Below are 17737 nucleotides of genomic sequence, written 5' to 3' on the forward strand. Positions count from 1 at the left end.
CCCGGGCGGCCGAGGCCCGGCCGGGCTGAGGGACCGGGCCGTGGGGGCAGCCAGCCCCCAGCCCCTGTGTCAGCCGGGGTGAGGGTCTGCCTGTCGCCCAGCAGCTCTGCCCTGGTTTATCTGTCATCCCAAGATGTCCAAGCAGTTCTGCTCTGGTGTACTAGCTGATGCCTTGTCTTGGGACCTGGCAACATCCAAACCCTCTGTACTCCTGCACTGCCTGGGCTGTTTGTCCATCCCTTAGTGATACTGACATTCTTCCAAACTCATGCCATGCTATGTCTTGAGTTTTAATGTGGTGACAGGAGAACACCCGCGTGTTCCCATACCATGTAGTGCATTCATCTTTGATTTAGCAACTGGGGAGCTAGGAATAGCTTTTTTTCTGTTATGCTCCCACAAGCACAGAATAATGTCTCCTCACGCTTTCTCATGAGAAACTGCGTGCTCCATGCTGCCCGCCATCCCTCTCTCCAGCATGTCACTCTGAGGTACCTGTGAACCAGACCTGGCCAGGTTTGTCCTCATGGTCGTTCTGGGTGTTGAGGTCTCATACAGTTGTTCTCTTGTCCTGAGAGTTCCTGCTCCCTTTTGAGAGAGGTCCTGGAGCATGAAATGTTCCATCCCACTGCTGGGAGGAGGGGTGCTGGTCAGTTTTGTTTTGAGTTGTCCTCACCAAAGCCTGCAGTGCCCCTGCTGCATAGAGCTTTACTGGGCTCCTGCTCTGCTGCCTTGTCACCCTCATCTGCTCACTGTATGCACTAACATTGGAGGAAACCACTTGCAAGCAACCTGAGTTTGTAAGTCAGGGCTTGATGATCACTGTTCTTGTTAGTGTTTTTGCCATATTTGTTTTCTGAATACCAGCATTGAGCTGCACAGCTACAGCTGCTCTTGTAGTGGCTTCCAGAGGCTTTGGAAGGTGTACACAGAAGTAATTTGTCTTCCTTCTGGATGTGTCTTTTATTCCCAAGGGTAACGTATATTAGAGACAGTCAGGAAGCAGCTGTTTGAATTCAGTTGCAGAAATGAATCTTTCCCCGTGTACATGGATTTCACCTGCCTGGTTCTACCTCCCTAGTACAGTTACACAACTGTTAATGGATTCCTATGAAACCCTTGGGCCAGGGGGAAACTGTCCCCACATGCAGAAACAGACACACATATGTAATGACTTTGCCAGGAATGTGCAGGAATCCAGAACTTAAGCCCAGATCCCCATCGTCAAAAGTCCTGTACCTTGACTTTGAGACGTCGTTTCTGCTCATCACTGGTTTGTGTATTCCCAAGGTATGGATTTTATGCATTTGGATACTGGTAGGTAGCAGTTGAAGGGTGTACTTCTCAGCAAGGATATATTTGTGGAACAGAAATTGTACCTGAAACATAAAACATGGTTGGTTGACAATCTGTTGTCTCATTCTTCCAAAAGAGGAGTCAGAGTTTTCATCCAGCTTTCCACGTGCTTAGGTTGAACCATCCCAATGTAGTAAGAGCCTGCGAAGTTCCTGAGGAGATGAACTTTCTGGTTAACGACGTTCCTCTTCTGGCAATGGAATATTGTTCAGGGGGTGACCTCCGGAAGGTAATATCTGGTATGCTTTGCAATATGTAGCAAAATAAGTGGAGTTAACACTGTTTCTGTAACTATGGTTGTCTGTGAAACCATGTATGTTCTGTGGCACTTTTCTTTTTAGGCACAGGTGTGGGGAAGTAAATGCAAAGTGGAAAAAAAACACACGTGGGAAATGAGGCTTCTGTTTTTGAAACCAGAGGACAGATAGCAATCCAAGGGCAGATACTCTTTTATCCTGAAGCAGCGTGTCCTTTTGTGGAACTGCTTTAGCATTAATATAACTTCCCATAGCCTAGATACTCGCACCCAGCGTGTTTGGCTTTGCTCCAATATGTCTCTATCTGTTTGGAGTCTGATCTGGTTTTGATTCACGTGTATACAGTGTTGTATTCCTCTCGGCACGGGAAAGGATCCTTTTGGTACTGGATTGGGACCTCCAGGGCTTCAGAGACTTTCCTGTTTCCTGCTGAATGGGGAACTGCCCTTCTGCGAAGCAGCAACACCCAAGAGTAAAGGAACCTTTCAGTAGTTCCCCAGGCAGCGGCTGCATGGCCCAATAGAGTTTATGCTCCCTTTCCATTACAGCTGGATTCAGGAAGCAGCTATTTGCATAGGGGTGAAGAAGCAAATCCCTATTGATTAAGGTTTGCTTAGAAATCACCTCATCTAAGTGATCAGGAAGCTCATTTTTCTGTTGTTTTTGTTACTGGTGTTAAATAGCACTGGAGGAACGTGAGCAGATGTTGAATGCAATAACTGCATATCTGTGATAGCAGCTAGTGTATCAGTAACTTACTGAGCCTTATTTTATGTTTTCAAGTTGTTTAAAACAGTAGGGACAATTTTAAGAGACAAGGTTGGCAATGAAAGGAAGTCCAAATAGTATTTGGATGTTGCAAAGACATGTTGCTGACCACATTCTCGGCAACGCTTTGGTGTTTTATTTTTGCGGTAAAAGTTCTGAGACTACTTGAAGGTAAATTGGAGACCCTGGCAAAGAAATTTGGGGTTGCATTAGCTCTACTTGCAATGCAGTATTTGATCATTCAATTTCTAGTGAATCCTTAGATATTGCATAGATGCTGGGACAATTTAGGAAGTAATGTGCTTCGTTTCATTTGATCGCGTGTAATGCTTTGTTCCTTAAAGGAAAAAAAAGATGCATTTTTTTTATTTCTGATCCTGCTCATCTTTAAATCTTTCTCTTGCACTCAGTTGGCATCATTTGTGTTTTGCACCGCTATTAATTTCTCATTGCACGTCTGCAATCTTCCATAAAGCTTGGAAAAGCATCTGCTGCTGTCTATGGGCCACACACATTTTTATGCTTGTGCTCTTTCAGGGTGGTGTTCTGGGCTCTGAGCTTGATTTCTGACTTCGCCCCTTTCCTCCTTTGTTGTTCAGCACATCTACCCAAAACTTAATGAGTGAGATGTGGACGTTTGGCTTCTTCCCCATAGAGCTTTGACTACTGGTTGTGCCTGAAGTGTGGGAGGCAGGCAAAAACATGAGGATACATCATGGGAGGGGTGGCTGCAGTGCAGAGGTGTACCTCAGTCATCTAAAAGCTTTCACTGTAGTGATCAAAAAATGAGATCACATGTTGATTGACTCAGGGCATATGTGGAAAATTGCTGAAGCTACTTATTGACAGATCATTAAGACAACAATTAGGAGGAGGTTTCCTACAGTGCTTCTCTCATACCTTTTGCTACAGGAGACAAATTTGGGGCAAGGAAAAACAGAGATGAAGAAGTACTTAAGAGTTGAGAGTTCAGGTCACGGTCCATGTTGTGGACACTCCAGTGATCCACAGGCCAATGACCTGCTTTTTAGCTCAGGATTAACTAGGTGGGCGGCCGAGAAGCCAGCATGCTGAGGTGTAGAGCAGCTTCTTCCCGTTGTGGGAGGGCAGTCAGGAAGATCATGTCCCAGGCAGAGCTAGCCAGCGATTGAGAGCTCTGAGCTGAAGAAGGTGACTTGTGTGGAGTGGGGCAGCCTGTGGCAATATCAGAGAACATGCCGTTTGCTGGTTTTAAGGTGCCTGACCGTGAGGTGGGTGGCTGGTACTGTGCCTCACACCCTGCAGGGCTCAGGCAGTGTTATGGGAGTGGGGACTGACAATGGGTGGCTGCACAGTGTTTGGCAGCCTCTTGCAGCAGGGGCTGATACATGGGTGGCTTTTCCGTAGCACGGGGTATCAGTTGGGTACAGTACACTGAGAAAAACAGGCTCTATTAGAGTCCATGGCCAGCTTGTTCAGATTAAACCAGCAATTGCTTTGGGCCAGCTGGACTGTTTGGGAGCTGTAAATGACTGCAGTGATCTTCTCTTCTGTGGCCTACACTGAATTTAGGAGTTAACATGTTGGTTTCCCTTCTCATCCTTTTATCAGTGACCCGTGGTTGAATTGCCAAGGGCTTAGATTTGTATCCGTTCCTTTTGCTTTTTGTCACTCAGTTTATTTTCCTCACTGGAAAGTTGTTCTTCCAAGCAGCAGTCCGGCTTCAGGTATTTGGGGTGTTCCCAGATCCCATCAGGCCAGACTTCAGCAGATAAGGAACGAGCAGATTCCAGGAGCCTCAGGATCCCCATTGCCTGCAGCCATATGGCCCTGCCTGCATCTCTTGCCCGTTCACTTTCTGATGGCTTTCATGCTTTTGTGGTATTCCAGCAGTCCAAATCTTCTTTTCAATGCCATCTCTGTGCAAGGAATTTTCATTTTGTCTGTGTTGTTTTCTTCCCCCCCCATGCTTTTATTTCATAAAGCCAACTGCCTCATTCAACTAGAGTTGTATTTGAGCTGTACTGTTTTCTGTGTTGTGTCAGCAGGGGATGGAAAATGTTGTTCTTGTCTGTTAACTGTTGCACTGTGGGTCTAAACATCTTTTTCTTTACTGTAGTTGCTAAACAAACCAGAAAACTGCTGCGGACTTAAGGAAAGTCAAATACTTTCTCTGCTTAGCGACATTGGTAAGTAGCCTAATGCCTTTCTTGTGATTTGGTTTTTGGGGATTTTTTTATTATGTGGCACTTTGCTTTTTCAGCTGTCCCTGAAAAGGGGACTAATGAGAACAGGGTGTTAAAACGGATCAGGTTTCTATTGCAGAGGAAGGACTTGGTGTCCCTGCTGATCACGGAGATGAGAAGCTTGCACTAATGACATGTCCGTGGAATGGGATTGGAAAAGCTGTGTAGTGGTCAGTTGTAGGTAGCTATGACCTTAATATTTTGTTTTGTTTTGTTAAGGTCATGGTTTTCCGTTCAAATCCTGTTTCTGTTCATGGCTCTGGAGATGCCAAACTGCATGTCATTTGGAGGAATGTAACTTTTACATGCCAAAAAGCAGGAGCAACATGGAAAGTTCCCAAGTTGCCCTGTGGCTGCTCTGTGTAGGGTTTGCTTAGTAGGAGGGAAATTTCACTTGTTCAGGGTGACAGTACAGAAGAGATGATAAACTGGAGTGGAGCTGAGAGCAAGGTAGGTAAGAGCATAGCAGAAGATGAAGCCAGCCATGCTGTGGCTAGTCCAGCAATCTTCTGGCTAATGATTTGCTCTCAACTGAGGGTTAATAAGGTAAGTGATCCCAAAATAAGTGCACCTCAATGTTGAGAAGCTTCTTATTTTGGAAGAGCAATTCTGTTGGTCTGTATTAGAGTTGTGGCTAGCATAGTGATGGAGATCATTGTCTCCTTTACTGTGGGGAGGCTGCATCTGACCGCAAGTTCCAGAGGGATGTGGAGATCCTGGCAAGACCCTGCAAAGGCTGCCCAGGGCCTGGAGCATCCAACCCGCCAGGAGATGGGCTTGTTGGGTCTGACCGCAGGGAGACTGAGGAGGGTCTGAGAGCAGCCTGTAACTACAGAAAGAGCAGATGCAAAGATGATGGATGGGACCAAACTGTACTTGGTGAGCAGTGTAACAAGGGACATCAGCCCTACGTCGCACCATGGAAGGTTGAAGTGCGAGGTTGGAGAAGAAACCACCTTTCCCACCAACACTGCTGTGCATGGCCCTAGGGAGGGGCCCAAGGCAGCCTACAGGGAGACAGAGTGATAATAGGATGTGAATTAGCCAGACATCAACTTGATCTGTGTTACAGAAGGTGTCTGATATCATGTGGATTTCAGAATCTGCAGTTTGGAAAGGAGGCAGGCAGCAAAACCATACAGGATGGGAGTAGCCCAAGGTGACAGCACTGCTCATAGCACATATCTTTGCATGCCTGCTTTAAAACCATTTCCTAAGGCTGTAGTAATCCATGGAAATCATTCTGTGATACTTAATGGTCTCCAGAAGTGTTTCATCAAATATCTCATTTTTCAAACTGTTGAGCTTTAGCTTGCTTGATGCCAAATTCTTGACCACTGAGAGCACTGTAAGAATATAAAAGATGTGAGGCTTCAGACTGGCCTTCCTGTCCATAGGAAGTGCCTGGCATCTTGGACACCCAGGGGAGGACAAGTCATCTGATTGAGGGTTGCTACAGATGGTTTCTCTAGCAAGTAGGCTTTCCAGGATTGCTCCTCAGTAGAGCTCCTTGGTTTTTTAGTTCTCTTACAGATAACCCATCTGTACTTGCAGGAATGGAGCTGGTTTTGGCACAAGAAAGCATTTTGGACATACTGGCCTGGGTTTCTGTCCTTTCAGTGCTCAGAGGGCTTGCAGTTGAGTTCCTGAAATCAAGTGCAACTCTGCATTCCTTCATCCTTGTTCCCCTTCCACCTGCAGAACGGGGTCTGTTTTCTTCGTAATAAGTTGAATGTCTTTGGCATGTCTTTGACAAAGATTTGAAAATGCAGTGGAGAAGAAATGCAGCTTAGAAGCTGTTAAATATATAAATGAGTAATAAATCAGTGAAAGCTGGGGACTCTATACCCGATGGGAGAAGGTGTTCAAACTGTGGACAAGGCATGCTAGTTGAATATTTCTCTTAAAATAATCCCGTAAAGAATTTACAGTCATGGCTGGTTAGAAGTAGGCTTTGCACGATGTGCAGTTGGAATATCTTTTGCATAGGAAAATTTAAAATACCTCATGATGGAGATCAGAAAATACAATATCTGCCTTGGACCTTTCATAGGACCTTTTATTTTATTTCCACTTGCTCATCTCCAAGACTAAAAAATCATGACCTGAACAAAAAAAAACCAAAACAAAACAAAAGAAAAACAAAAAACCAAAACACAACTCAAATTTTGAAAGTTGTCCTTTGCTGTTTTGTCTGTGTCTATGTCCTGTGGCAGAGGCTTGATAATCTTTTATTTACTGGCCAGTGTTGTTACTTGGGTGGACCAGTACTGAATTTTCCCCTGTCCACAGGTAGGATTTCTCTTGTTTCTTTTTTGTTAGTGCCTCCACAGTCCCCTCAAGGCAGTTCAAGTGTGGACTGTTGCCACAAGGCAAAGTCCTGCTCTTTGCCTTTTCCTGGGCACGTGCTCCTATTCCCTCCCCTACTGCAGCCACTCCTGTACCCAGGTAAGAAGCAGGTTCTGGAAACCAGCCTGGCTAAAACCTGATTTTTTAAATTTTTTTTTTAATGGTTTCCAACTGGATTGGTCCCAGGATCAAGCTGATCACATGGTGCCATAAATGCTTGTGCTGCTATGGAAATTGCATCTGGGAAAGGAGAGTTTGGGAACCTGTGTTCCTTCTGGGGACAGCCCCAACGTAGATTGGCTTAAAGCAATCATGGAATTTCATTTTTAGTGGTGAGAGTGATAGAAGTGGTGCTACTTTTGAGCACACCAGTCCCCCACCAGCAGAGGGGAAGCCTTGAGCCCCTAAGTTCAGTGTTGCTTATACTGACTGGGGCTGGTGGCACCTCAGTCAGCTGCTCCAGCATTAACCAGAGGCTGCTCAGGAATCAGTTTTTAGCTGCAGCCATGCTTCTGCTTCATTGCAGCTGGGCAGTCTCTTCCCTGATGGGATGGTTTGCATTGTGGTGCTTTGGCAATGGTGGAAGTTTACTAGAAGCTTTATAAGCCACTGTTTGGCAGTAGTTTTAGGTCAAAGGGAAACTCAGCTTCTTTCATTTGCTTAATTCATTTCAGTGCTTTCTTTCATCAGCATCTTGCATATTGTGCTCACATATATAAATAGGTCTGTTTGTTATCTTGTGTTAATTTACCAAGATCTTAGGCTAGAGGACATGCAGAGCTGTTTCAAGCTGCCTGCACATTTTGGAGACCTGTTTTGCTTGTCTGAGTGCTGTGGTTCATTTTGTAACTACAGTTTGAGAAGAATTCAGCTGCCTTCTCTCTTGCCTGTAAGGCAAGAGATGTGACCTGCGGTTATGCCATGAGGTCTGAACTCCGTAGCAACCTCCATTTCTGCAGAGCAGAGGAACAGAGCTAGTTCAGCCCTAGCATAAATCTGAAGAATCTTTTAAGTCAATAGTTCTTAATGGTGCTTTAAAATGAAAATTTATTGATGTCAACCCCAAAGTCAAGGATATTAGATTTTTGTTAGATGTATCTTTAATCAATGTGCATTTATTTTCTATTAAACATGTCTTTCAGGGTCTGGTATCCAGTATTTGCATGAAAACAGAATTATACACAGAGATTTAAAGCCTGAAAATATCGTTCTTCAGGATGAAGGTGGGAAGGTAAGTCAGGTGGCCTCTGTCTGTCGTGTTCCCACTGTCATTTCTGGAAGTTGTCAACAGCTTTATCTTGCCTGAGAGAAATAAAAGAGAACAAGTAATTTGTGGCATTTGAACTGGGCTGAAAACTGCACTGTGAATTTACTAAAAGTTTATGTCTTCTTGAAGCCACAAATTCTATTGTGCTTATTCTTAAATCCTTATCATTAAAAATGAACAACTCTTGCTTCCATTCAAGAACCCTGCCTGCAACAGAATATGAATGATATGAGATTGTAGTGTATCCCTGTGTTTGTGGCTTTGAGGGCTGCATTTAAAATCAGGCTAGTTCAGAGAGTCAGCCTAATGGATTTCTTAATGAAAGTTGTTTTCTCTCTTGTTACTCTTCAAACAAATAACTTTAAATTCCCAGATAAAAAGCTAAATACTCTGTTTGGCCAAGCTGTAACTGGCAAGCTGCTTTAAATAAAGTTGAGTCTAAGCTGAGGTAGGTGGACAATGCCAGCTTATGTGGTGAAACAGCAAGCCTTAGCACTGTGTCACATGTTGAAGCTTTGCCATGGAGTTTCTTCAGAATTTCTATTCTGGCTTTCCTCTTCTTGAGTGTATGCTGTGGATATCACTGTACAGATTTTGGGTTGTGTGGTGGGTTTTTTTTTCTCTGAATTTGCTCTATTTGTGAACTATTTAAACTGTCTACAGATTGTTCACAAAATAATAGACCTGGGATACGCAAAGGATCTGGATCAAGGAAGTTTATGCACCTCATTTGTTGGAACATTACAATATTTGGTAAGATTTTTTTTTTTCATCTATACAAGTGATGTGGTATTGCCACATTTTATAGAATCACAGAAGTGTGTGTCAGAAGGAGCCTAGAGGTCCCTTGTCCAGCCTCCTGCTCGCAGCAGGCTTGTCACCAGCACTAGGTCAGGGCAGCTGTGGCTTGGCTCAGCCAAGCCCTGAAACCTTGGAAAATGGAGATCCCGCACTTTCCTGGGGACCTGTCCCAAGGGTGTTCCCTCTCCAGGGGAGGAAGTGTTTCCTCATATCCAGCCTGGACCCCAGATGGTGATCTGGGGCCATTGCCTCTCATTGTTGCTTCCAAGATGAGTTTGGCCCTGTCCATCCCCTCCATTCCCCCCTCCAGCCTCCCCACAGCCAGACCCAACAAGCCCAGCTCCCTCCTGTCTCCTTATGGGTTGGGTGCTCCAGGCCCCAACCCACTGGGCAGCCTAAGCGGGGCTGCATCAGGGTCCCTGTGCCACTCTGGAGCTGGGGGACGTGCCTAGGCGCAGCTTTGTCTCTGCAGAAATGCAAGAAAATAGATGACCTGAAATACCACTTTCAAAGTGTCTTTTTATGATCCATTTTAGGCTCCAGAACTCTTTGAGAATAAATCCTATTCAGTTACTGTTGATTACTGGAGCTTTGGAACGATGGTGTTTGAATGCATTGCAGGATTCAGACCTTTCTTACATAATCTACAGCCATTTACCTGGTAAGACACTTATTCTGCAAGTGGTGATGCCAGGCAATAGGAATGACAGCTACTGCGTGTGGTGAAGTGACAGCGTGAACCATGATGATAAATGTATTTGGTAGGTGCTGACACTGGTGGTCTGCTAAGCTTTGCAGAAGTCATTGATACTTTAGTAGTAGCAATGACAGTTCAATTGGCTATTTATACATATTGTATTATGTGCTTATGGCATTGTGTGGTAGCCTCTGGTCATAATAATTCCTTCACAAGTGAAATTTGAATCAAAAAACATAATTATAAACCAGCCTGCGTATCGGTGTCAGAAAAATGTAAGGGGAAGGAGTGATATGGTCCTTTGTTCACCTAGGCTGTGAGGTTACTTCTTTTTAGTAATAAATAACACAGCAAGACAGAGCATGTTTTGTGTAGTAAACACATAGTTATGTGTTTGTAAGTACCTTTACAAAAGTGGTGACTGAAAGACTTGAACGTGGCTATGGAGGTTTCTGCTTGCTCTTTGAGAGCTAGAAGAAGGGGCAGAAATATATATTTTTACATTTCCACTTCCTACCTTGCAATACCAGGAGTGTATGTAAGCTTGATTTTTAAAAGGGTGATTCTGCAACATAAAAAATACAAAACTTGCTTTTCTGTTAGCGTTGAAATAATAACAGGAGAAAGGTAAATTTGAGTTTTTATGCAAGTGTTAGCTTAAAAAATTATTATGTGTTAACAAAAAAATAATTTTAACCAATATGTTGCAATAGTTTCCCTTTTAATTGCTAATTCTTGGGATTTTACTATTTTAATAGTTCAATATTTGTTCAATATTTTCCAACATGGAGAACTTGATTTCCTAATGTAATTAGTAGAAAACTAATGAATGAATAAGATTAGAAACAGCTCTTCCTTATCCATAAAAGAAGGAAGAGAACAGCAGAGGCCACACACATGTAGTTTCACTTCCAGTTGGGGCTGACTGGGAAAGAGAGCAGGCTGGCAGCCTCCAGGAGCAAGAAGTGTTCAGCTGCCTCACAGCTGACTGATGACTGTTGACTTGCCCTGGGAAATCCTGCTGCTCTGGGAGCAGCTGAGCTCTAGGCAAGGTTCACACCAGTGCTGAAGTGAGCCAAGGTGAGGAGACTGAGGCAGCGTTGCTGTTGATGCTTTCCCTGGTACTGGAGCCAAAAGCATGCTGCATTTCTAACGCTTATTAGATGCTTCACTCGGGTCAAGGTAAGGGCAGTGGTTTTGCCAGATGACTCTTGCAAATCTTGTCTGTCTCATTAATGTATGGAGGCTGATTTTGTTGTGCAGGCTTGCTCTGTGGTCAGTGAATTGTTACCTGTTGATCCTCTTGTTTGATGCTGTCCAGACCTCCTTGCAAGCAGGTACAAAACTGTTTCCAGAGACAGAGTTAATTGCAAGGACTCCCTCTTCCACTTGGAGATGTTCTGGGTGGATTGTTTGAAGATGTCATCTTTGTCCTGAAAGACGAGTTTGTTTTCTAAAACTACTAGACTGTGGCACTTTTGCTGCTGCCACATTCAGTTGACCCTTTACAAAAGTAACATTGTCAGCATATCCACAAAGGATTTTATTTTCTAGGCATGAAAAAATCAAGAAGAAGGATCCAAAGCACATCTTTGCTTCTGAAGAGATGAATGGGGAAGTTCGCTTTAGTACCCATTTGCCACAGCCTCACAGCCTCTGTGGGTAAGTGTGTCCTTGTGGCTACGTGTGATAATTTTTGGCCTGTCTTTTAAACTGAGGGCTCTTCCTTCTTTATCCCAAGCACTGAGGGGTCCTCCTCCTTTCTCCTGAGGAGTGTTTCAAGCTCCTGACAAGCTACCATTTCCTGTTAAGGAATAGCCTGTAGCCACATGGCTCTTTTTTGATACTTTGAGTTCTTCAGTGGCACTTCACAGTGCAGTTTGTGGGATGATGGCAGTCCACCTTGCAGTGTCAACTCTGTGACCGCTTTTCACTCATTACCACAAGGCCACTGAGTAATATCTACCCGATAACTTGATGGTATTGAATCTCATAAACCAAGTACTTGAGTTAGCTGCTCTATGGAAGTAGAAGCTTCTACTACTTGTGTTGGGGAAACTGCAGCAGGTCCAGCAGAGGCCACAAAGATGGTCAGAGCCTGTTGAATAGAGCATACAGGGAGAGGCCCATGAAGCTGGGCTTCTTCAGTCTGATGAAGAGAAGGGGTAAAGGGGGATCTAATTTTGTCTTCTACTATCTAGTTGGGCGTTACAGAAGCAACGGATCTAGGCTCTTCTCAGAAAGGCAAAGTGAAAGGACCAAAGGCAACAGCACAAGTTACAACAAGGAAAACGAAATTTGGGCACAGGAAAAAGGTTTCCTTGTGCTAGTGATACGTCCCTGGCACAGGGCCCTGAGCAGCAGGGGATCTCCATCTGTGGGGACTGCCCAGACTCTCTTGGACACAGTCCTGAGCAGCCTGCTGTAGCTGTGACATTGGCCCTGCTGTGGGATAGGACTCAGACCGAAGACCTCCAGGAGGGCCTTCAACCTGAAGTAATGGGTCTGTACCAAGTCAGAAGTCAGACTCTGATCATTTGTCACTTACTTAGCACTGGTGTCTTTAGATGTGCCTAGCAGTGCAGTGCAACTCATTGGCGCTGGCAGATTTCTAAGAAAAGTACTGGAGTTGAGAATGAAATAAGTGGCTTTGTGCCAGTGCTTTGGGCTTTTTGCACTGTGTACTGACTTTAAAGGTGTTCTTGACAATAAACTTACAAAAAGCATTTTTCTGTGGATAAACATGGAAGAGAACCTTCCAGGCAGCTCGGCAGCACAGGGATGGTTAATCTGCAGACCAGGCTTTGAAAACTATTTGATTTTATGTGTATCACAGATGGGTTTTTGAGGAAAACAAAAAACAGTTCTCCTGCTTATCCGTTTTGACACACCTTACTGATGTGTCCAGATACTTTTGACTCAATGAATAGGAGTCAGGAAGAGGGAGAAGTATAATGCAAGGTATATTGGATGGGTGTGTGCTCCTGCTGAGGTCAGTGAAAACTGTTGTTACAGTGGGGATGCTCACTCTGTATGTGCTTTCCTCCCCTTCAGGCTTTCCCTGCTGTCAGGATGAGCAACTGCAGTGAAATCACTGTTCTTCATGCATGTTCAGTGGGTGTTGCACACATATGGTCTCTAACCAGAGTTGTAACCTTATTGCTGTTGTGATACCCTAGTGTCCTAAGTGGATTGAGTGTTGTAGAATATGTGCCTTCTCTTTTTTACGGCCCTTCTGTTTTAGTTTAATTGTAGAACCAATGGAAAATTGGTTGCAACTGATGCTGAATTGGGATCCACAACAGAGGGGTGGAGGTTTTGATCCTGAGACCAGTCATCCAAAGTGTTTCCTAATAATGGATCACATACTGAATTTGAAGGTGAGTGAGGGCTGTTACTGGGGTTAAAGGCCTACTGAAAGCATCTCAGAGGACAAAAAGTGTGTTCAGTGGAGCAAAGCTGTAATCCTGGCATCATCCAGCTGCAGGATCATGAGGAATGTTTTTGTTGGTATTAGGAAGTGAGTGGATAGTACTCACTATCCACAGTACAGCCTGTCCAGTACATACCTGAAGGCAAAATGTCAACAGCAATATTAATCTCTAGCTTTACACTTGGAGTAGAAGAATGACCCTATATTACTGTCTGTCATCTCAGAAAGGATTCACCAAGATCAAATAATGGTTTAATATTTGCTAATAGCAGTTTTCCTGAACTCCACTGCTGATGCTGTGACCTCCAAGTCCATGTACTATAGTAGTACCTGTAGTAGAACAGAGATTTCATTCACCTGACTCTTCCCCTTCAAGTAATTATTGGAGCTTTGCTGGAGTAAGACTAGCTGAGGCAAGCATGTGTAGAAGCCAGAGGATAATTTTGTCTGACCTGGAAGAATTCCAAAGGAATTAAAGCCCAAAACACAAAATATTGTGCCCATAATTGGGACTTGTCAAAATCTGTATATCATGGTGTTGTTTGGGTCCTACAGTCTCCGCCCAGATATAGTAAAACTATAGAGAGGGCCATGAGAGTGGTGAGAAGACAAGCACTGGTATGTAACAGCTTTTTTGTATGGCGGGATTAAAGGAAATGGGACTCCCTTGGGAGCAGTACTGGCCAGCATCAGAGACAACATCTCAAGATGGCCTTTATGCTAGTTTGTCACCATTCTTTTGATGCAATTAAGCTGCAACATGGCTTGTGAAGGCTATTAGTCGGTTTGATTGTAATTTTTCTCTGACATTAAGTTACAAGTTACAGGCCCAGACTTTGAGTTTTATTATGTGGGGCTTTACTGCTGAACTTGATTATTGTGGTTATTAAAACTCAAATGATGCTCTCAGTCTAACATGTTCATTGCTACATACTCCCTCCCAGGCCTTTGTGTCCTTTGTCTTTGATAGCCAGTGACTTGTAATCAACTTGTACTCTTTACAGATAGTACACATCTTAAATATGACCTCTGCCAAGATTGTTTCATTTCTTTTGCATCCCGAGGAAAGCCTTCATTCCCTTCAGATTCGGATTGAGTTTGAAACTGGAATAAGTACTGGAAATCAGGAACTGCTGTTGGAAACGGGGATTTGCCTGGACCCTCGGAAACCTGCTTCCCAGTGTGTTATTGATGGCGTAGTAAGAATGATTCTGTTCCTTTAATGTCTTTCACATTCTCAGGGAATTTAAAATCTTAGGGAAGATAAATTGCCTTAATCTTCTCCCACTGGAGACAGTTTGCTCTGTAAGTGTAGCATTGCTCTTAAGGTCCAGCATTATTTCCTTTATCGGGTAATGTAAGCAGATTCCTATAGTTACGCTCTTGTCTAAATATTTAAATAAAGTAACTTGCTAGCAAAGGGTCTCGTGTTTCTGTGGGACCTATCAAAATCAGCTTTTTTAAGGCACCTGATAAGAAGAGTGTCTGCCCACAATAATTAGTTCTTGAAGTAACCAGGACTCTCTGGGTTAGTAGGAGTTATGTTTGGGATTTATCTTGTTTATGTTCTCTTATCTTTTCTCACCAGAGAGGCTGGGATAGCTACATGGTCTATTTGTTTGATAAAAGCAAAACTGTCTATGATGGACCCTTTGCTTCTCGAAGTCTGTCTGACTGTGTAAATTACATTGGTAAGTATGCTGGAGGACAGCTGGGAACTGAAAACACTGCTTCTCATGTAATATGAAAGTAGATTTGCCTTACAGATCTCTGTGTGTTATCTTGAAAGGCATTCTCTAATTCAAAGAGGACCATTTAAGAACCTGAAGCAGCCTAACAAAGTTTCATTTACGATGCCATATCTCCACATTTTGTAAATGTAACAGTTCAGAGAATTTATTGCCCACCTTTTGGGAACTCTCCTATAGAGCAACTTAAGATTCATTTAAGGTTTTTACCCTTGTATTAAATTCTGTGTGCTGAACAGCATCTATCCCACCTAAACACCTAAACCGAAGCATTGCCCCACTTAAACAGAACCACGATGTGAATGAAGGCTTGGGATGTAATATGTGCAACCTAATCTTGTAGCCTAGAGAGGGGAACTTCTGGTTATGTCTGCACACTACATCCTGGGAAGAAGATTCTGACTTGGGGACTGTGATTTCATTTGCACAGTCCTCTGCTCTGCTAAAGGGTCTTGTCCCTTCATACCCACAGAGTGTTGCAGTGACATCATGCTGCGAGATGTTCGCAGAACTTGTGCGATAGCCCACATAGACGACCTTTGGTGGTACCAAGGGTCAGTCACTTTCTTATCTTACGGTTTAGCATCTGTAGAAGTTGTGCACATACCCCTTCTTCTCCTCCTCTCTTCCTCCTTGTGCACAGGTACAAACAGGCTTCAGCTTCTTGCAGTCCGGTCTCCTGAGACTGGGTGCTTTGGATGCTCGTGAACAGTTGCCCTCCTACAGCTCTCCTAGGTTTATGCTTCTGAACCCAATATCAGCATCCTGAGGATACAGATTAACTTTTTGCCCTGTACTGTGTGCGATAGTTGCATTTCAGCTGTGATCCATCTCTCATGTCTCACCTAAGTGAAAGAACAGGTCCCCCGTTCTATGCTACTGATCATTCAGGCCCTGTATGAGGAAATCCACCTTGCTCTGATCACAGAGTCAAGCCAGTGTGTTTGGCCATGTTCCACCAGTTGCAGAACTCCTCTCATTCCCCTGTGGAGGTTATGAGTTAGGGCTGGTCTTCAGAGACACTTGGCAGAGGTTCAAAACCTGCACTCTTGTACTGTCTTCCCAACAGTTTTCAGCTTTATCATTATCAGTTTTCAGCTTTATCATAATGTGCCCATAGCACTGATACTACTTCTGGTCTCACCAAGCAGAGCCAAGTGTCTGAGAAAGTCCAGGCCCCTCCTTCCTCTTGACTTGTTAGGAGTAGAGCCTGTCTATTGCTGCTTGGATACTGGTGGGATCTGCTCTAGTTGGTCCCTTTTAGTTCCGGTCCTGATGCCAGGCCCTGGCATCATCATTATACTTTTAGACTGTGCGTGAAAGCTGCTTCTCTGCTTACAGCTTCCCTTACATGTCTCCTGAAATGACAGCAGTCATCTGCAGGACCTAATATACCTCTATGAAGGCATATATATATACCCAATACACCTGTATGAAAGACCTTGTATACCTCTATGAAAGACAAAATTATGTCAAGGGATAGGAGGCATCTACTGGGATAATGCATATAAAGGAAATGCCTTGTGACATACAGTTACTGTTAAGTAGCTTAATTTTCTTTGGCCTCACTCTGCAGAAGCTGTGCTGGTTTTCCCTGTCTCCTTTTACTGTCACTCAGGTTTATTCTGATTGGTTTTTCTGTGTTCTGGGCTATTCTATTCTGGTGATTTTCATTGCATGGTGGCATTGTGCTGAATCTCTTGGAGCTAAGGCCTTTTACAACATTTTTATTGATATTCCAGTGTACTGACAGTTCCCCGTTTCTGTAGGGGAACACACAAGTCCTGCGTCTTTTCCCCTTAAACATACAGATCAGGAATCTGGAAGAAAGTGTACAAAAGATTTGAAGACATTTTCAGATGAAACACATGTCAGGACAGTGACCAATATCAGTTGATTAAATGGAGCCATTTAACTTGCTTTGCTCACTTGGGCAGGTGCTTTAGATAGAGTTTTTGGATAAAACCACCCATGGGTCCTGCCTTGTGCCATGTTCCATGCCGTGTGCCTCATGTCTGCTAGAGCCAATAGGCCAAAGTGCTCAAAGTAATCAGTACTCTTGTAGGTGTGAATTCAAACATGCGCTGTTGCCTGGCCAGTAGCAGGCTGTCAAATACCTGGGGAGCTGTAACGTGAAAACGTTACACACTTAGGCAGCATCACATAAAAATTGAGCAGATCTTATGTGGCTTGATCCCTTAGTTTAGGCACCTGAAGCAGGAATTAGGAATGTTGTAAGCACTGAAATCTTTTTCTAGAGTTATCCTTTGATTTGTGTACAACTGTGTTTTTCTTGCGTTCAGTACAGGATAGTAAAATCCAACTGCCAGTTCCTCAGCTGCGCAAGGTATGGGCAGAAGCAGTTCACTATGTGATTGGGCTAAAAGAAGATTATAGCAGGCTTTTCCAGGGCCAGAGAGCTGCCATGTAAGTTGTTACTCCTCATTCAGAAGATTCATTATTATGCAAATACAGAGATTGTTTGCATGGAAATGTACATCTCGGGGAGTTTTGGTTATCCGAAGTTTTACAGTCGTCTGCTGTTCTATACTTTTACATTATAAAACTTATTTGTGCTGGGAGCTTATTCCACTCCAGGAATTTTACTGTATAGTGCCTGACATTGATAATAACTGAAAAAACGTGAACCTTGAATATAGTCACAGACTCACAGAATGGCTGAGATTGGCAGGGACCTCTGGAGGTCATCCAGTCCAACCCCCCTGCTCAAGCAGAGCCACCTAGAGCTGGTCGCACAGGACCGTGTCCAGATGGCTTTTAAATACCTCTAAGGATGAAGACTCCACAACCTCTCTGGGCAACCTGGGCCAGTGCT

General features: G+C 43.9%; 1 protein-coding gene across 7 annotated transcripts in view; it reads left to right on the plus strand.

Moving 5' to 3' along the window:
• Positions 1–17737, plus strand: part of CHUK (component of inhibitor of nuclear factor kappa B kinase complex) — a 32922-nt gene that overhangs the window by 422 nt on the left and 14763 nt on the right. For 3 of the 7 annotated variants that reach the window (XM_087765912.1, XM_087765908.1, XM_087765907.1), the window contains exons 3-13: positions 1471–1585; positions 4480–4549; positions 6161–6313; positions 8098–8186; positions 8886–8975; positions 9560–9684; positions 11275–11382; positions 12965–13100; positions 14158–14352; positions 14742–14844; positions 17205–17328. In XM_087765912.1, coding sequence (XP_087622038.1) covers positions 1471–1585; positions 4480–4549; positions 6161–6313; positions 8098–8186; positions 8886–8975; positions 9560–9684; positions 11275–11382; positions 12965–13100; positions 14158–14352; positions 14742–14844; positions 17205–17328 — 1308 coding nt within the window. Of the gene's footprint in view, positions 1–1432; positions 1586–4479; positions 4550–6160; positions 6314–7032; positions 7055–8097; positions 8187–8885; positions 8976–9559; positions 9685–11274; positions 11383–12964; positions 13101–14157; positions 14353–14741; positions 14845–17204; positions 17329–17737 lie in introns of those variants that run through there. The other 4 variants (XM_087765913.1, XM_087765911.1, XM_087765914.1 and 1 more) reach the window with 4 other exon arrangements.

This window comes from Nipponia nippon, unplaced genomic scaffold, assembly GCF_047370975.1.
Source record: "Nipponia nippon isolate SJK-2023a ecotype South Korea unplaced genomic scaffold, ASM4737097v1 scaffold_3, whole genome shotgun sequence".
NCBI lineage: Eukaryota > Metazoa > Chordata > Aves > Pelecaniformes > Threskiornithidae > Nipponia > Nipponia nippon.